This window comes from Sphaeramia orbicularis, chromosome 12 (genome assembly GCF_902148855.1).
Source record: "Sphaeramia orbicularis chromosome 12, fSphaOr1.1, whole genome shotgun sequence".
In the NCBI taxonomy this organism is placed as follows: Eukaryota; Metazoa; Chordata; class Actinopteri; order Kurtiformes; family Apogonidae; genus Sphaeramia; species Sphaeramia orbicularis.
In genome coordinates this window covers 39,044,223-39,064,417 of record NC_043968.1, presented here as the reverse complement: position 1 = coordinate 39,064,417, position 20,195 = coordinate 39,044,223, and the positions used below count along the sequence as shown (strand labels likewise).

The window sequence follows — 20,195 nt, the reverse complement described above, 5'->3', positions numbered from 1 at the left end:
GAATATTTTACATTGTTTTGCAAGAAAAAAAATGAGCAACTTTAAGGCTAACAAATAATTATTTTTAATAATCATGATTTCAATTATTGCTAAAATAATCATGATTATTATTTTTTTCTATAATCGAGCAGCCCTACGGTAAACCACTACAACAGTACGACCTCGAAAGATACCGTAGGGTCTTTTAAAAGCTCGACTCAATTGCCTGTCGATTAGAGCTCAACACAACCACTGAACCGTGTCACCATGAGTGGAGTGTTTAGATGTGGCCATTTACAGCAGGAGTCGGGCCTCGCTGGCAGCAATTCAAAACCAAATGAAAAAAGACAGTATAATTGGACCTTGACATTTTACAAGGCGCACAGGAACACAGGGAACTGGCTGTGCGGCTTTCAGGCATAAACTCAAACCTTTGACAAATATTTCTCAGACATAATTAGCTGCATCAATAAATTATTTTCCCTTCAGACTTTCAGAAAAGATGGTGAACCAAAAGCCCAGTTGATTATCAACTAGCTGACTCAGATGGTTGCTTTTCAGCACACACCGTGGAGGCATAATAGATCACAACACAGCAGTGGTTGTCAGAGCTAGAGGCATGCAGAAAAAGAACAGACACAATAAGGTTTCAAACATCCCTGAAGTATTCTCTTTACTTTGAAAAGTTTTATCATCTTAAAACAGTCATTTGCAAATTGAGAGTGGAAAAAAAAAATGTGTAGTGTATTTTGACGCAGAAATGTCATTCTTCATCATGCTCTGAGAAATAACAAATGGAAGACAGCTATGGTCAGTTTGGTCAATGGAGAGGACAGCGGAGTGTAACATTTGAGAAATATTTGGGGTGACAGTCCTGTATGAAAAAAATGTGAAGGAATTTATTGCAACTGGATTGTGTTAGAAACTATAACAAAACAAAGGGGTCAAGGACAGAGAAAAGTTACAAAAAAAAGTTTCAACTGCAAATAAGAATAAAGATAAAAAAATAAGAACAAAAATAGGAATAAGAATAAAAATAAAAATAAAGATAAAAATTAAAATTAAAATAAGAATATAAGAAACAAAACCAATGGTCAAATTGGCCAAGGTCAGAGAAAAGTTAGCTAAAAAGTTGCCACTACAGATGATGATAATAATAATAATGATAATGATGAATAAGAAAATGAAGAAGATGAAGCAGAGAACCAGAGTTAAAGTGCTTTTAGGTAATAAAATACCACATGATACATGCAAATTTTAGAGAAAACAAAACAAAATGCTCATCAGCTTAAAAATAAGTAATTTACATAATCACTCCAACAGCCTCTGTGTTGAGTTTTGGACCAGTTCACTCTGGAACATGATATTTACCTCACTGAGCATCCAAACAAATATTATGGATCATACTAAAAAAGAAATGAGCATGTCCACTCTGAACTCCAAAGACCCTCTTTTGTTTAGTGTTTCCATTTAAATAACTTCAAACAACAGCGGTCATCAAACACATTGCGCTCCTCTCTCTCTGGGCCACATTCTTTCTCTTGTGTCTCTTTTCGGTTCAAGTGGACAGTGTGGCAGAGTGAAACAGTCACAACACTTCCAGTGCTGCTATTGTGGTCACACTGTGCTTGGGAATATTAAATATGCTAAATAAAAAAGGAAGACAGCACAGATGTAGACAGGTGAGTGAATGCCAGTGGGGAGCACAAAGCAGAGGACATGTCATCTGTGGGCTAGAGTGAAGTGGTCGTCTGTTTGTTTGTCTGAATGCCTGGTTTTGAGACTCTTTGGCATATGCACATGAAAACACTCATTGGTATCAGTGTTCCTCTACTCCTACCTCCTGTCTTTTCCTTTTCTTTCACTTGTTCTCGTTGCCTCACGCTCTCACTGCATCTGTACACAAACAAATCAATCTTCCTTCGACCTGCTGGAGATGAGCTTGGCCAGCGAGAAGCATTTTGAGTGTGATAAATGGGTTGGGGGAAGGGGAGGGTAGTTGGAGGATACGATGAAACAACAGCTCCTCTTGAGCTTAGAAGGTACTATCAAAGAGCTCTACTCATTATGAGTAGCTTGGAGGGACGCTGCTGTTTAGGAAAAACAAAGCCTGATCCTGTGATCCTATCCTTTCATTTGTCTCTGCAGCTTTTCAAGCCATTCCTTCCTTATTAAAATAAATGCAACGTCTGTCTCTTTATTTTTCAGTGTAACCCGGCTGTTCTATTCTGTCCAATGAGAAAAAAAAAAAAAAAAAACTGACACTGGTTGAAACATAAAGTCAATAAAAACAGACAATCATCCAGAATATAAAACAGAGAGGGAGAGGTCAGAGCGTGCTAAACTATAACTGAATATTTTAATATCACAGAAATATATGCTGTGATTTATAGAGATAAAAAAGTTTACAGTACGTCTGGCTTTGGCACATGAAATACTGTGTAACTACAGAGATTCTTCACTAGATTTAATGCTTCTTCTAAGCTATGCAGAGCTTCACAGCATATTTAGTCAGCTCAGTGTTTTGTTTGTACTGCCAGCTTTAAAGTTGATATTCACTCTCACAACTCTTCATCTCAGCTTCATTTTTATACCCAACAGGCAGCTGTTTTCACAAGTAAAAATGCTGAAACCTGTCCGCATAAAACGGCACATAAACCTAGCTCCTATCATTATACATCTAATCAGATAAAGAGCCCAATACTTCCCTCAGATGGGGGGAATATAGCTTACTGAAATAACCACAAATTAACCATTAACTGGGGCTGATGGCATCAATACAAAAATATAGAAACATTTGTCATTTCTTGTTATTGGTAACAAGGCAAACATTCTTCACAAGTATAAAAGACAAAAAAAAACAAACAGCATCCATCACGTACTGTATCATATGCAGGAACAAACAATCTGAACATAAATAGCCTAAGAGATGCTATCTGTACATCATACATATGCACAACAGTGCTTGTGGTTGTCCTGGTGATGGGTGGTTGCTGCGGTAACCCAGTCAGGAGCTTAACAGAACAGTCGACCCAAGGTCATTCAAAAAGATGGCGTGGTGTAGGAGGAAGAGAGGATGAAAACCGGGACAGACCTGAATATGTTCTGTTTGGTCCAACTGTGAAATACTCACCTACTGTGTCTGTGTTTATACAGTATTTTTCATATAGGTTTAATGTGTGTTTTAAATGTCCTTTCTTTGGTCAAGAATCTACCCATCTGGTCAAGGAAAGAGGAATTTTAAGTACTTTGGAAATGAACCACCAGTTCTACACTACTGTTTCTTGATGTAAAACCATTAAAAATGTGTATTCAAGCATTAAGAACACGAGGACCTACAAGCCTCAGCAATAGTTCTGCTACGAGTCGGTGAGTGATAGTACTGTTTAAACAGCCCACACAGACGTCCTGCTGAGATCTTTCACTTTACCAAATACAAGTAGTAAGGTGTAAGAGTGTCTGTTCACACCTGGCTTTAAGAGGCACCGCTAGATCTGATTTCCCTGCTCAATGTGCAAATAAAATAGACTAGAATGTAGCTCACACCTGAACAGACTGGTTTTGTGATGTTCCTTTGTAAATTTAATTCACTGTGCTGCTCAAAGGCTATACAGCAGCTTTAAAGGTGAAGTTTTTTCTGCCTGTTACTCACTACATGAGGGGATGCCTTAAATCAATCAGTGCACCTTACATATCGATGTGACAACCTGACCATTCCATTTCTTTTTTATTGGCTCGCTTGCACAATATAGGCTACTGTATGCTTAAGCAATGGCTGAATCCTCAAGCACTTCAAGCGTGAATGTCTAACGGACCATGTGAAGTGTAGACACGCTCATGGAGAGAAGAAAGTGGGAAAGGCGGAGCGTTGTTCAGGTGAGCTCAGGAAGCACCATACACATGAAGCAACTGCAATATATCTTTGTTAGCTTTCTGCACACGTCATACATCTTAATCTCTTAAAATAACCAAAACTAAAAATATTTAAAGGTGATATTGTGATATAGACAGAGCCTATCAGCTGAGTAAGCAGTCCTTCACCCCCTGCACCCCAGGACACACACCTTTTCACTGTCAGAGAATGTGGACAAATGTATCTCAGAAGTCCTCCAAATGTGTCCTGAGAGACCAGACAGGAATGTGTCCTGAAATGTGTCCTCAGTGTGTTCAGACACTCCATTAGAGCTAAACACGTCTGATTGAATCTGCCAAGATGGATGTTAATGCAAGGTCTGAACAGGGCCTAAGAGGGTTTTCACACATGTATGTTTTTGAGGCACAAGGGACAGTTTTTTCCTTTGTTGTTTCAACATTTGCCACTGACACACTGGTACCAAGACTTAGTGGTTGTATCCATGTCTCATAATACTGTGCATCCATAAGAGTTCTGGACTTGTGTATATGTCTGACAGAGGTATTCCTAATACCACTACACAAAGGGAAATCAGAATCAGAAAACTTCCTTAATCCCAGGTGGAAATTATTGGGTGCTACAGTCACTCCCTTCAAGTAGAATAAAAACGTAGCAGGAAAGACATTATGAATACAACAGAAAAATTAAAAAAAAAAAAAAAAAAAAAAAAAAAAATATATATATATATATATATATATATATATATATATATATATATATATATATATATATATATATAAACACTCTAAGACAGGGGTGTGAAACTCATTTTAGTTCAGGGGCCACATTCAGCCTCAATTGATCTCCAGTGGGCTGGACCAGTAAAACAATAGCATAATAACCTGTAAATAATGACGAATCCAAATTTTTCTCTTTGTTTTGGTGCAATCAAAATTAAATTATAAAAATATGTACATTTACAAACTATCAAAATAAAAGTGAAAAACAAAATTTCTTGAGAAAATAAGTGCAATTTTAATAATATTACACCTCAACTTACCACTTATACATGCATATTACGGATTGGATCTATAAAGGCACAAAATATGTAATAACAGGAAGAATAATGTTAAAATTTCACTTTTCAGGTTTCAGGTTTTTCACATTCAGGATAGTTTGTAAATGTTAATATTTTCATAATTTAATGTAACTTTTTACATTAAAACGAAGAGAAAAATTTGGAGTTGTCATTATTTAGAGGTGTAATGTAATATTATGTTTTTCACATTAAAGTAAGAAAATTTGGAGTCATTACTAATAGGTTATTATGCTATTATTTTAGTTGAGATCACATTGTTCTGTATGTGGAACCTGAACTAAAACGAGTTCGTCATCCTTGATTGTGAATATCTTAAGTGTAATTTTTGCGCTTTGCAAATTCATCCCGCAGGCCTTACTGGAACCTTTGGCGGGCCAGTTTTGGCCCCCGGGCCACATGTTTGACACCTCTGCTCTAAGACATAAAATTAGAACAGCAATTTGTACAATATGTACTAGACAATATACTATCAATATGACATTAAAATAAACATACATAATAAGTGTGCAAAAATATTGTGGTGTGTAATTCTAATTATGTGGTTATAATGTGGAGTTAAACAGTTTGATGGCCAGAGGCAGGAATGATTTCCTGTGTGGTTCAGTGATGCATTCAGGTGGTATCAGTCTCTCATTGAATGTGCTCCTGTGACTGATGTCATGGAGTGAATGAGTGGAATTGTTCAATATTTTCTTAATTTTGGACTGCATCCGCCTCTCTGACACCACCGTCAGAGAGTCCAACTCCATCCCCAAAGCATTACTGGCCTTGCGGATCAGCATATGAGTCTAGAAATAGTTTGGCTGCTCTGGCACATCCCATAATGCAAGGCACACCTGAGCTTAAATTTAATGCATCTGGTAGTTGCTCTTGTCAGATCACATTCCCACCACATATGAACTGCTCCAGGGTTTGTTCAAGGCCAGACCGAGATGAATCATCACAGTGGGGTTGTTTTGCTCACAGTGTGACTACTATATTGACACCTGATGTATCCCAACAAATCAAACTAAGGGAAAACTAATCACAGTCCAATTTAACTAGGTTAAAATGTACAAATGTTGAAACAGTTCATCAATTGCAATCTGCTGAGGTGTCATGCACAAGTCGATACCAACAGGCTAACCAAGCCTCTCCCACTGGGTTCAATGCAAAAATGAACAAAAATAACAAATATTCTATAGTGAGTGTAAAATACAGCATGATTCACCTCTTACAAAAGGCTGATGCTGCCCACTAAAAGCAGACATGAAATAAAAATTAACTATCAAGTATAATATGCACACATGTATACATAAATCCACTCATTCTCCCATTTAAATCTCAGATTAAACTAAAAAAAAAAACATTGATTCTCTTACCACTTTACAAACTGCTTGGCTCATCCGTCGAGAAAAAACTTTATGCATACAAATACACTACTTAACTTGCTAATGAAAGGCCCACATCTTACGTCTTGGAAATCTCAAAAGACAAATGCTACATTGGGTTAGTATGAATGCCAGATGTATTCCCAGGTTAGAGAGCTGATGACAGTAAACAACAGAGTAACACAAACGTGGCATCTCTGCTCTCTGAGATGTAATCACAGGAGTCGCGACACCTGTGCTACTGTCTCTGCAGCAAAGTAATGAGACAAAGTGAGCGACAACAGCTTCTCTGTGCATGGCGCTGAATGACAGAAGGCATTTCAACTCCTACGTATCTCACATAGGGGGGTGATAGAGCACGAGGGTGACATGATTCAGGAAAACAATTACAGAAAAAGGATATATTCTGTTTTGTTTATCAACAGAGAAACTGACAGTCTAGTCTAACTATAAGAAAAACAGCAATGGGCAACAACTGAGACAGGGAAGTTCAGAGTCTGTGTTTTCGCATTTTTACAGTTGTACTTTTAATGCACACACAATATAGTTTAGACAATTATGCAACAATTTCTTATTTTAAAGGGACAAACATTTTTTCTGAGCGCAACAAAAAAGCAACCCTTAAAAGAGGACCATGAGAGCCAGTGTCTAACACACTAAAACACTAAACCTTTTTAGACATAAAATTGCTCAACAGGCTTAACTCCGGTTATTGTGAAAAGATTAAAAAACTTGAAAGGAGGTTAACAAAAAAAAAAAAAAAAAAAGATGTATTTATATTACACCCCAGATTTAGTATAATCTGTTATGCCCTTAAAGTTTACGCACAACCACATGTGACTAACGAACGCCTCATTCCACAACACAAGCACGTCAGACATACAAAACATCACTGTTCACCTGTCAATGGTTCACATGCAGTGATTCTTAAATTGCTAAATGAGGGTGTCAAATAGAAGCCCAGGGGGTTCCTCAAATTAAGTGTGGAAGCATTTAATTTGTGTGAGGCAGATTTTACAAACAATTCCATCTTCATCTCTGCTTCTGTTCTGTCTGCAATGTAACCAAACATAACAAGTGGTGCCAGACACAACAAACCCCACCCCTTGCACGTATTGTAGCTTATATTGGCATCGATCCAGCAGATGTCATTATGTCTATGCATGTGCTAATGTCAACATATCAATTACCTCTATACATGAGGCAAGTTTGAAGTAAATTGAAACAAAATTGATGTTATGGTCGATAATTGAAATGTCATCCATAATAAGTAAATGGGAGAAGAAAAAAGATTTTAAAAAGTCATAAAAAATGAGAACATTGACCTACTTTTCCCAAAATGTAACCACATCTTGTCTGGGTCACTGTCAATTTATAAACCCAATTTGGTATGAATTCAACCAAATTACCTCTTTATGTGGCAAGTCTGAAGTAAATTGAAACAAAATTGATGCTTTATAGACATTTGAAATGTCGTCCATTATAAGAAAATGGGAGAAGAAAAAAGATTTTAAAAATTCATTAAAAAAATTTAACTTTGACCTACTTTTCCCAAAATGTAAGATCTATTCTGGGTCACTGGCAATCTATAAACCCAATCTGGGATGAATTCAACCAGTAGTTTTGCTGCTACAGTGTTAACAAACAAACAAACCAAAAACAATACCCCCTGCCTCCCCTTCGGGGGGGTGGGGTAACAAAGAAAAGTTTAATGCTCCCCAGATGTACTCTGCTGGAATAAGGGTGCATATTTCTGTGACACAGAGGCAGGACTGTCATTCTCCTTCCTATTCACTATCTATGTTTTGCTTTCAGTGTTCCCCTGACTATGTTGGAAGAACATTAACCTCTAAGCTTCAACTACACCCTGACAATGGTAAAGACACATCTTTTTATGTGCCGTATCATGCACACATGAATACAAAACAACTTCTCTTCCAACACCATAATGTAAATGCGCTGTCACAGCATCCAGAGCTATGCATCATCTATAAACTAGCCAAACACTGCAGATACCAGTAGTGGAGGGTACTAGACCTATTCACAGGATTTATACAGATCAGTCCAGCTAAGTAAGACCAATGGTCACCCCTAATTCAGTGCAAATGAGTAATGAAACAACATTACCTTGCAACAAATGTCTTGTCTGGATAATGGACACCAGTACTACAAATGCAGCTTTGAATTGAGAAAATGTCCACACCTCTGTGAGCATTAATACAGAATGTTGGCAACAATGGCTTTAATTATTGTCCTGTTTCAACAAATTAACTATTATTCCTCTGGTTTTGTGCAAAAATTTCAACTGAGAACCATGTCTGCCTGTATTTAAGTACTGACAAATACTAAGGAATTAAGTAAATTAACCGTCATTACTTATTTGCAAAGTAGACATTCAGATGGTATGAAAAATGGAAGAAGTTACCAAGGCCTGGAATATACAGACTGAAAAGCAATCCTGCAGTTGTAACACATCTTTGAGCTGTTTGCTTTCAGGTTCAGATTCTCTGTAACCCCTACTCCAGTGCTGAGTTATATGTGCTGAGTTAGTAAAATGTTGGATGTTAAAAGCCTCAGTTTCCCTTCAGTAAGAGGATGGTGTTTTCAAAGAGGCTGTAAAACTGCCCTTCACAGACCCTCTTCATCTCTGACAACTTTCTAAGAGGAAGAGAATGTGAAGAAAACAGTACTTTGCTAGCAATGCATTTGGCAAAGGCCATGAGGAGAAAGTGCTGTCAATTCGACACTAGGCAGACTCTTTAAGGAGGTCCAGGTCACTTTCTGAGATAAACTCATACTGTGACTGACAGCATCTGTTGTCTGCTAAAAAAAAGAGTCACAAAAACAAAGATGAAAATTCAAGGCAAGTACAATGTTACTGTACGTCTATCTGCCACCAGTCACCAGTGAGGCAGCCAAACCCTGCCAGCTGGAAACACACATTTGTTGCCAGGCAACACCAGTGACATCAGCAACCTTCATCATCACCCTCCTCCACCCCCCGCCAATGGCACTTAGGTCTTAAAATAGCGCACAGATTATTATCAGGCTTCATGGCAGACATTTTCTCCCATGCACATAAGTGAACGTCACTGCCTGTGGATTCAGGTGGCTCCAGAGTGACAGACCTAACATGCATATATGTGTGTGTATCTACATTCAGGCTGTATGTGAAAGAGGCAATGTTATAATATGGTGCTGGTGAAAGTAACAGGGGAAGAGATGGAGTAGATGGAGTAGATGGAGAAAGTGCAGGGGGAAAAAAACGAGCAGTGCAATGTCATGTCTGGGTTGATGGGACACAATGAATCAGCACATACGATGACAGCGGGAGGCTGAGAAATGATTGAGTTCACTGCACATGGGAATAACAAGCACACCGATCATTTCCACTGTGTATCAGAAAACTAATCTGCCCTGCACCAGCCAAGAGAGCCAGAGTGAAAAATAATCAGAGCTTAATTGGTTAAATTAGTCAAAGACTTGCCTATGAGCTACTCAGCACAATTAAGTATATCCTGCAAAGAATGTGTAAATTTGGCATCACATGTCATAGCTGAAAAAAAATTGAATAAAATTGCTGGTATGATACTATTTGTATATGAATGTATTCAACAGAAAATCCAAGCCTGCTGGTTATGTTGTTTACCATCTGAGGATAGGAAACATGTTTCGACCCATGACCTATCCATCATGCTGCCTCTCTCCATGGTAGCAGGATGGCAAATGATTTGTGTCAGGTGACTTCTTTCCTTTTTTTTTTTTTTTTTTTTTTTTTTTTTTTTTTTAACCAGGGCATGGTGGAGGTTTTATTTATTGTACCTTTATTTAAACATGAATGCATTTTACAGGAAAGTCCAATTCAAGACAGGCAGCAGCACTACTGATAATGCTTCAGGCAGAGAGAGTTGCAGCCATACATACAGTACATCCAAAAATACATTTTACATGATGAGAACTGAAGAGTAAAATAAGAAATGGATTCAACAAAAACTGACTCAAAAAATCACCGAATAAATCATCTATAACACCTACAGCCAGGTCTTTTTCCTACATGTCATTATAATCATTCTGAATGCATCTAATGACATCAGCTTCGTAATGGATCTCTATGTGCTATTTATACTTCAAAATTTAGAAAAAGGACCTAAAAGCATAATTTAGAATGTTTAAAATATAGAGTTCTGACATTTTGCCAAATATGTCATTGTAGGGCATTGCCGATATGTGCAGTGAATTTATTCACAGCCATGGGTCGACATGTCACTGGGAATGTAGTGTGTGAATGACCACTACAGGCACTAGTGAGTCACTCTTAGGGTCTCCCATGGTATTGAAAAAGAACACCAAGATTGACTAAAGGAAGAGAACAGGTGAGAAACTACTTTTGGAGTCCAAAAACTGACAAAAGTGCTAAAAAAAAATAGACACATTGCCATTGTTTCACCACTGGACACAGCTATAAATGAAAAGAATGTAATTTGAGGCTGAAATTGTAGCATTTTTCATGTAATACTATGTTTGTTAAGCGCACCAATTGTTGATAGATGGTTCAGACTAAACCATGACAGTTCTGACGTTGTTTGGACAACTCCAAACTGATCTTTAGTGCAGCTACTGACAACACAAACCGTAAAGAAAACAGAAGTGATTCATGGTTGTACCCTGTCTGTTTTTTTGACTGAAAACAGCTAGAATGTAAACTATCAGCTGATGAAGCACAAGAAGATTATAAGATATTGTTATTTTGACAGGCTGTCTATGTTTTTGTTTGAAGGAGAAAACCTGACAATACCATAATCCAGATGTGGGTAAACTGTGAGTTTTACACTTTATCCAGTGAGTGATACAGTACATGGAGATGTGTTAATTTGCTAGTGGTTTTGGTAGCTGTGAATGTGTTCTAAGACTTCTAAGACCCCCTGCTGTTGATGGTACACAATACCAATACTACACACAACCCGTTTAAGTTTTAATGTCATTTTATGAAAAACAGCAAATGTAGAATGTGAAAGTTTGGGTTTTTTTAATGGAAGTGTTTACCAATCAATAGCAGTACCCAGTTGGCTGCAAAATAAATGAATCCTCTATGGACAGGATGAGAAAATGATTTGAACTAAATCCTGTGCCTTTTCTAATCTTCCCAGCTGTATAAGCCTGGCATAGTTGATGAACTGTTTCCTGAGTAGGGAGATGATATCAAAGATAATGAATTAAATGATGTATGTTTCAACGGGAGCTGGAGAACACACTGTGTGTTTGATGAGAAGTTTGAGGGTGATGATATAGCAGCTTTACTCTGAGCAGCTGCAGAATCTAAAATCTTCCAAACAGGCATCTGGGATAATGATTCAAAGCACTTCATCAAATATCAAATCCTATGTCAAATATGTTATCTCTTATTCATTAAGCTGCAATATTCTACTTTAAATAACCTGAAATAAACTGAATGTTTTCCAACAGGCACAGCCATACTTGTGTCCTCTCAGAGTTTTATAGGAACACTTCTGATGCTTTACTACAGCTCTAAGGGGATTTGTCCCCTTACCCTCTATAGTAAAAATACAAAAAACATTTTCACTCTAATGAGAGTTTGTGACTCCAGTTTTTCAGTAAAAGCCAATTATGTACAATAGAAACACTAACAAAAATAATACTCTGTCTCCCGATATATATGAAAGTAAAACTGGATTACCAGTTTCAGGTCTGCTAACGTGATCTAACAATGTTACCTACATTCACATTAATCTACAATGGAATTTTGTGTGCTATTTTATTCACCCTGTCTTTACTTCAAGGGTCCTGGTGTCCATTTTCTCCCCATCGATTACAGCTTTCAGCCGCTGAATATCATACTGCAGGATTAAAAGTATGCAGCATTAAAGATTTATGAGCAACTGAACTGGTGATTGATTTTGTTGAATTTCTATGTATTTTGGAGGTGACAACAGCCCTGGGTGAGCAGAAGGATAGGGTTGTCAGTAAGTATGGAGGAAAATTAAATGTGTGAGAAGGGGGACAAAAAAAAAAAAAAACTGTCACCGGCTTGATTCTGAATTGAAAGCCAGAAGATCTAAGCAAACTTTACTTTTCAAGTGCTTGGAGCATAATGAATTTCTCAAGGAGTGAGCGGTTGCTTTCTTTGACAATCATTTTGGGGTAAACAAGCCTTGAATGCAAAAATATTCCCACTGACCAAGTACATTCTCCTCTGCTGAAAGAGAAGATGAAGGAGAGTTATCAAGGCAGTGACATTGCTGAAAGTTGCATGATCAATGTCCTGTCACAGGAGAAAGGGTGGAACAGTGCACTTCGACATTTACAGCAGGGTGACTCATGAACTCAGAATAGACAGAGGAAACTACATACACATTAATCTCCTAGAGAAATGTATACAACTTTTCTGACAGGCAAAACCTATGTTAGCAAGTGATAAATAATTAAGGTGTTCTTGAATAATACACGTTCATCTTCAGACCTGCTTTGTTAGATTATCATGTTTTCGTAATATTAATTCCTCTGAAAGTGACTAAAACCAACAACATCTTTTATTTGCCACTTGTGTGACCTTTACGATGTACATAATTTGTACATTGAATACATCTGCAACAGATTACAACCATACTCCTCTAGATTAAAAAATGAGTGATAAAATATATCAAACGAATACAGAACTGCCATTCCTATTCATGCACTGGCAGATCCTTTTCTGTAGCTACTATCGCTCTGGAGTGTGAAAATGGTGTTTTGAATCTGAAAATCTTCTGTTCCTTTTTTACGCATCACAGACAGATAATAAACTGATAATTTATAAACATACATATAGCATAATATATTAGAGTTGTTTCTTTAACCCACCGATTTTAAATGAAACTGTTTCAAGCACATACAGAGAAACTTACTGAACAAGAACTGACCCACTCGACCGTGAAAAAGTAGAGAACACATTTGGACTGCAGCACCAGCCGCCAGCTGCCAGTTATTGAGTTTAGCAAGGGGTGAAGAATCCAATGGGATTTACACATCCAGACACAAATCAAGAGGGTGCCAGAGGTTTTTTTTCCCCAAACTCAATAAATCACCTGGCTGGAATAGTCACAAAGTGTGACAGGATTTTGTCTGGGTGGGGGTGGGTGTGGGTGTGTGTGTTTGTGAGGGTAAGAAATAACTGTGATAGAAGCACTGCAAACGTTCAAGAATGAGATTTTATCGCAGCCGCACAGAAGCAATAGACACAGAGCAGAGGGATGAGCAGCTCAGCAAACTTCCAGTACAACCATCTGCAATGCAACTCACATCAGCAGAGCAAGGGAAGCATTACAGTGTATGGGGTAAACAACAGCTAAATCACGCAGCACCAAAATACTTACAAATGTCAATCTTATGTTTCCCTGTGTGCATTCCTGTTTATTTTAATCCCTCCACCTCCCATACTGCTGACAACAACAGCAAATGTAGGAAACTTAATCACCAAAACTCCAAGAATGGGTGCACCTGTATTTGGAAAATGGGTATTAAATGGAGCATCGAACCTCAGAGATACCATTAATGCTAACTTCTACTTTTAATAAAGCTGCATGAGTTCCATATTATTTTAGAGAACATGTTGTTATATTTTAGTTCAGCACTTAACGGATAACCAGCAAGCAATGTACTACATGAATGTAGATGAGATTAACAACTGAACAAATAGACAGGGACAAACAGGATTCCATTGTTTATCTGTGGGCAGTGTGCAGAGTGCATGTAAAACCTTGGTGTTTCTTGGCTCAGTTTGGATAGCCCTGTTTGCCTGTTACACAAGGTATTTGGTGCTAATTTGCAGTCCTTAGATTGGAGTGTGTGAAGGTATTATTACGGAAAAACTGAGTCAGAAGAAGCTCTTGTGTCTGATTTTGTTCTCTACAGTAGGAGCATTTCAAAACTGAGAGGCAAAACTGATTTTTTCTCCTATTTCCATTTGGACACATCACTCGACAGACCAATCAGTCAAGTGGGCTAATCTGAGCTCAGATCAGAATTTACCACCTATGCAAACCCTTGGTCAATGGGCTTTGCAGTAGTTCAACAACAGTATCGATTTCATTTTTAACACAGAGATGTCATCTTGTCCTGCATTGATCCTCCATGTGCACAGGCAGGATATTACAAAACAAAGAGACATCCAGTTGAGGCCTTTCACTGTAGCTGGCACGTGTAATCAAACTGTTGGGGAGCAGACATTAGCAAGATGGCACACTGCCTGGATTCAAGCCTCCCGTACCAGACTGGAACAAGGTCTGACCCACCGAAGAATCATTACAAACTGAGGCCAGAGAGAGAATAGAGGAAAAGCTGGAAAGCTATGATTCATATCTTACATCCAAAACCACAACAGCCGTGATGTATAATAGTCTAAATGTGAGGTCAGTAATGGATATTACACATTTTGGAGACAAAACTACAACACCCTCAGATGTATGATCACCAGTTAGTGAGGTAAGGGTTAAGGTCAGTTTCTGGGCTCATAACATTCATTTTAAGTGCTTTAGTGCAATGCGGCACTGAGATATTAGCTTTAAAAAGCCGGTTTACTGACTCTGCTGTCTCACACAAAGGTGCATAAACCACAAATTACTGCAGTACTTGAACCAGTGGATAAGATAGCTTCTGATCATCAAGTCTTCTTTATCTCTTCCCTAAGCACACAACTTAGTCCTCACACCTCAGCTAGTCACTCACCGTCCCTTAAAGGGGTAAAGTCAATTAAGCATTAGTGATCTGATGAAAGGCCATGCCAGTCACACTCCTTGTTTAAATTCTACTCTGGAACAGGACTGGGAAAAGAAAGACTCTCCGGCAGCTTTCCCATCTGACTACAGCCGACTGCAGGGGGCTAGATCTATGGCTAATATCTGTAATATTAAATGTCACTTTTCTGCATGATTTATTAAAATCTGAGAGCAATATCTGTTCCTCAACTATATCCACAAGTGACCCAAGCCAGAGCTTTGCCTTTCCCATGCACATATCCCCATATAATTTTGATTGAGATTTAAATAACTGGTGTAAATGATGAGAGAGCAGTTTCTGTGACGATCAGTTCCCAAAGAAGCTTAAAAGTCTTTTAATGTAATAATTGCTTCAGTAGAACAGGTCCAATCCCCTGATCTTCGATAAAAAACATAGAATGGATTCATAAAAAAAAAAAAAAAAGAAATTAAGATGAAATGTTCTTCATAATGATAGCAGGCTTTTGGGGAATCTTCTCAAGGCCAAGTTAATGTCACCGGACTAATAAATTATAGCAAAGACTATGTTTATATTCTGCTCACACACTGATACGTGACAGATGAAGCTACAGGATCAAGTCATACTAAAGCGCAGTAATAACAGTTCATGTTAATACGGTGAAGGTCAACGAAAGGCTTTCTCGGAATCTCAATCTCAAAAACTTAATCCTTAAGTTCAACTTCAATTTGCTTCTTAAATCTACTGAACTGACTAAAACTGCACAGATCAGATTCACATATGGAGTATAAAGTAACAGAGTATGAATGAAAAGTTTAAACCACCACTCAACATTACACCATCATTATAACCAGTCAACATGGTTATTTTGTGATGCTTCGTATCTAAAAGAAGAAAAGAAGAGAAAGATGAGAAGAAAATGTCAAGCATTCCACAGATCACTCGCTGCGTTAGGGAGTTGACATACGTTTCTTCATAACTTTTTGTTGTTTTGTTTTCAAAGCTTATAAGGCACAGCAGCAAAATAATAAAAAAAAATGAAGCTGTCCATAATAGGTCTTAAAAAGTAGAAGCCCTCCTACCAGTCTGCCACCAGTGGTCCAGGATTGGTACCCCAAAACTCTTTTTAGCCCATTCCAACGTCTCCACATCACATCGCTCTCCGGCCAAGAATAAAGTCTGCAGCCTGCAAGGACACAGAGTGCATCTGTCAATCACCCTGAAGAAACATGACATCTGCTTCCCAAGAGGAACGTCCGAGATAACATCTACAGTATGGCTCGTCCATGTCATGTGTCAGTTGGTCAGATGACACATCTGTACCTGATGAGTGACATTTTGCCACAAAAAAATAAAAACTGCAGTGACAAATCAATAAAAATGTTCTGCATAGACTTTGTTCAAATAAGAGAATATCCAACTACCATGTCTTTGTGTCCTTATGATGTTTCTTTTAACACTTATATTTAATGAACTAAAGAAAAAAGAACAGTAGAAGTGAGGCTGTGATTTCGTCGTAATAATACTGATCATTTTATTTTGCAGTATTTCTGGTATTTTTCTGCTCAGTGATTACCAGAATGCAAAATAAGACCCAAAAGGACAAAACGTGATGTTTTTTTTTTGTTTTTTTTTTTTTGTAAAAAAAGAAAAAAAAAAAAAACACTGCAAAAGGACATTCCATCAAAAAAAAAATAAAATGTATCTGAAAAAAACGTTGCTTTTTCCAGAGTTTCTACAAGTTAAATTTAAGACTTTTCAAGACCTCTTTAAGACTACTTTGTTAATTTAATGCCCATTTCACAGCCTATTTCGAGGCCAATTTAGGAAAATGTATTAATTTACTCCAGCGCCTTGATTCCCACTGTTCAGAGTCATTTCTCACAGAGGGCTGCAAAGTTAGCAATATTTGGTTCCTAATTTCAATGCAAAGTGTTGGGTTGGAACGGGTGGAACTAACATTACTTACTTTGCAGCTTGGACATTTCCCAGACACATTTAAACACAATACAGTGAACACATTTATGGCAACATAACTTAAGACCTACCATATCAAATTCAAGACTTTTAAGACTTTTTAAGATCCTGTGGGAAGCCTGTTTTTCCAATCACAAGACTTATTTCATGTAAAAAGGTTAAAATATTTACTTTCCTGGGTCTCAGGAGGATGTACTAGATCATTATTTGATTTTGGATGCAAAAAACATTAATACTTATTGACTTTCATGTGTCCCTAGCAGACAACAGCTCTTGTTTAATTATAGATTGTAATGATGAAAAGTAATATTATTACCTGCATTTTCACATGGATTTCAGTCACAAATGTAATTCAATTTTTATAACACTGAACAAAAAATAAAAAAAAAAAAAAAACGAAAAAAAAAAACTTCAAACTCACAAATGTTTCAGACACATGCTCTTTGGGTTTCCTGCTGTACAAACCAATACTAATGACTATCATGTTTGGGTTGTAGCCCCTCGGTACATGGATTCCACTCCAGAAATATATTGATGCATTTGTTCATTGTGTGTATGAGTGTGTTTAGATGAAGCCTCTGGAAACTAAAACTAGCGAACTTCAGAGCCTCGTCTTATACTGCTCAATATCTGAAATGGACAGAGTGAATGTAATGGAGGTGTTATTAGCCAATATGCCCGGTGTGCTTTCACCTTCATGCTCCGCTATGTGGCTCTTCAATACCTCATCACTGAGCTCTGAGTCTGACTCCCACAACTTTGATTTAGAGCCTTGTGTCTCACTCAGCTCTCCATTTCTTAAAGTATAGGAACTGGTTGAAAAGTAGTAGGTCTCACCGTCTACTATATGGGCTATTGACGAGAAGTTGTGTGTTGAAAATATTAAAATTTCTGTACATTTCTACAAATACTAAAATTACTAAATAAAAGATAAGAACCTCATTAGAAAGAAACAATTTTGAATATTAGTAATAGAAATATTACAACATCAAAGAACTGATTGCTTGATTCTCAACTGTAATTGCGGCAATTTTGAGTAGGAAGTCTAGGGCTGTGTCTGAAATAATTCACTACTCAACATATATGATACTACACAGTTGACACCTTTGGACTAGTATCTGGATATAATGTGAAGATAGGTGACTAAAATATCCCCTAATGCAGTGGTTCCCAACCTTTTTTGGCTTGTGACCCCATTTTAAGATCACAAATTTCTGGTGACCCAGACATTCAAAATGGAGACATTTTTTTGCTAAAATTAATTTGTTTTTGATCATGTAATAGTTTGCTATACTATGTTGCAAAAAAACATTAATTTTAGATGACATTTAGTCTATATAATGTATATTATTATGGACGGAGGCAGAGAAGCCAGGTGTAGATTACTGCACAAAGTGACAATTTTCATTTTCCTTGGTCAGAATTTGAACAGTCAATCCAGCTTGGATTTACAAGGCTGACAATTAATACTGAACAAACAATAACTCAAATTATGAATTATGAAAGAGCTGCTGCATCTGAAACCGACCACAATGAATATTTGACAGGTAAACAGTACCACAGTGCTTCAGTTTCAGCTTCACAGTTTGTCATGTCTTTTATGGATTATGATTGTCCCTCTCAACTCACCATATATTTTTTATTAGTAAGTTTTCTTGTTTTTTTTATTGATTACTGGAAATTTCAGTCGACCCCATTTGAATTCCAGGCAACTGCACATGGGGTCCCGACCCCAAGGTTGAAATGCACTGTCCTAATGCATTATGTAGTGACCAACAATTCTACAATGCAATCCATCACATTTTACAAATGTGAAAGCTTTGTTCATTCGTTCGTTCGTTCGTTCGTGAGTGAGTGAGTGAGTGAGTGAGCGAGTGAGTGAGCGAGTGAGTGAGCGAGTGAGTGACTGAGTGAATGAATTCAAAGATAATCCATGTATGTCACAAGAAAGTAAGATAAGATAAGATAGATAAGATTTCCTTTATTGATCCCACAATGGGGAAATTCACAGTGTTAACAGCAGCATAGAAACATACACATAGACATACACATTCACGTAAAACAGTCATATAAATTTGAATAAAAGAAAAAAGTGTTTAAAAAAGGAGAGTGCAAATATGCTTTGGTACAGTAGGATTAAAAAGAATTGCATGAATGGTGATATACTGTATATGATGACATATGGTCAAAGTTGACTATTTTATCTTTGTAGGTCAAACAGTGACTGTTTTAACCGAGAGATTGTTCTCAAAGTGAACATTTACTCATTAGAAATTGGGCAAAACTTTCCAATGAAGTAAGCTTTCCATTGCCTCATACATTATCCAACAGATGCTGGTGGAGGAGAGGAGACAATTGTAGAGGGTCATTGAATCAATTGAGCATTATCTCCACCAGGGTCGAACTAACTCTCAGACATCAGCCTGAGACATCGTGGTGAAAACCCACATGCATTTCCTCTCATTTCACAGTCCTTTCAGGTTGCAACAGAATTGATCACACCCTGAAACAGATCAGTCTCGACATCTGAATTGGTCAAGTGAGTTCAATCACTTCTTGTTCATGCCCAGACAGTCTCCTTGCTTGGTTAAAGACTTCTCTCTGGATTCATGAAACCCTCCCATGCCCTACAAGTGACCCACAGCGCTGCAGTCTCTATATTCAGCCTCTATTATTCTTCCCACATCTTTGCCTCAAAACTCCCCAAAACTCCCTTTGTTGGTTCCTCATGATTGCTCATATCTATTCACATCTATTATTTGCTTCTTTCTACAGGACACCAGCAATGTATAAAATATCCTCAAATGCTTTACTTAAGTACAAACACCAATACAATAATTTAACAACATTCCATTGGAATTAAAAGTCTTGCATGACAAAACATTTGCAGAAGTATTAACATTAAAATGCTGTACTGGCTCTGACCACTATTTTATTATTCAGAACACTGTTATATTATTAATATTGAAGCATCAGTGAGGTTGCATCATGTTACCATTATAATTAATGGAAATGGAGCTAGTTTTCAGTCAGGTCCAAAAGTTGAATTTCCATTTAGTAGCTGTTCATTGGAATTCTCAATATGAAGTCTAAAGAGATGTCAGTATAAGTGAAGGAGACATCATTCAATTGAAAAATAAATCACAGAATTCTTTCGTTGGTGAAGAAAAACCCTTTTGCAACATCC

General features: G+C 37.4%; 1 protein-coding gene across 1 annotated transcript in view; it reads right to left on the bottom strand.

Moving 5' to 3' along the window:
- The window catches only part of acss3 (acyl-CoA synthetase short chain family member 3), a 58,789-nt gene that overhangs the window by 15,740 nt on the left and 22,854 nt on the right, over positions 1-20,195 (bottom strand). Inside the window, exon 9 of the mRNA XM_030148924.1 lies at positions 16,114-16,217. Within this exon, the coding sequence (XP_030004784.1) occupies positions 16,114-16,217 (104 nt within the window). The remainder of the gene's footprint in view (positions 1-16,113; positions 16,218-20,195) is intronic.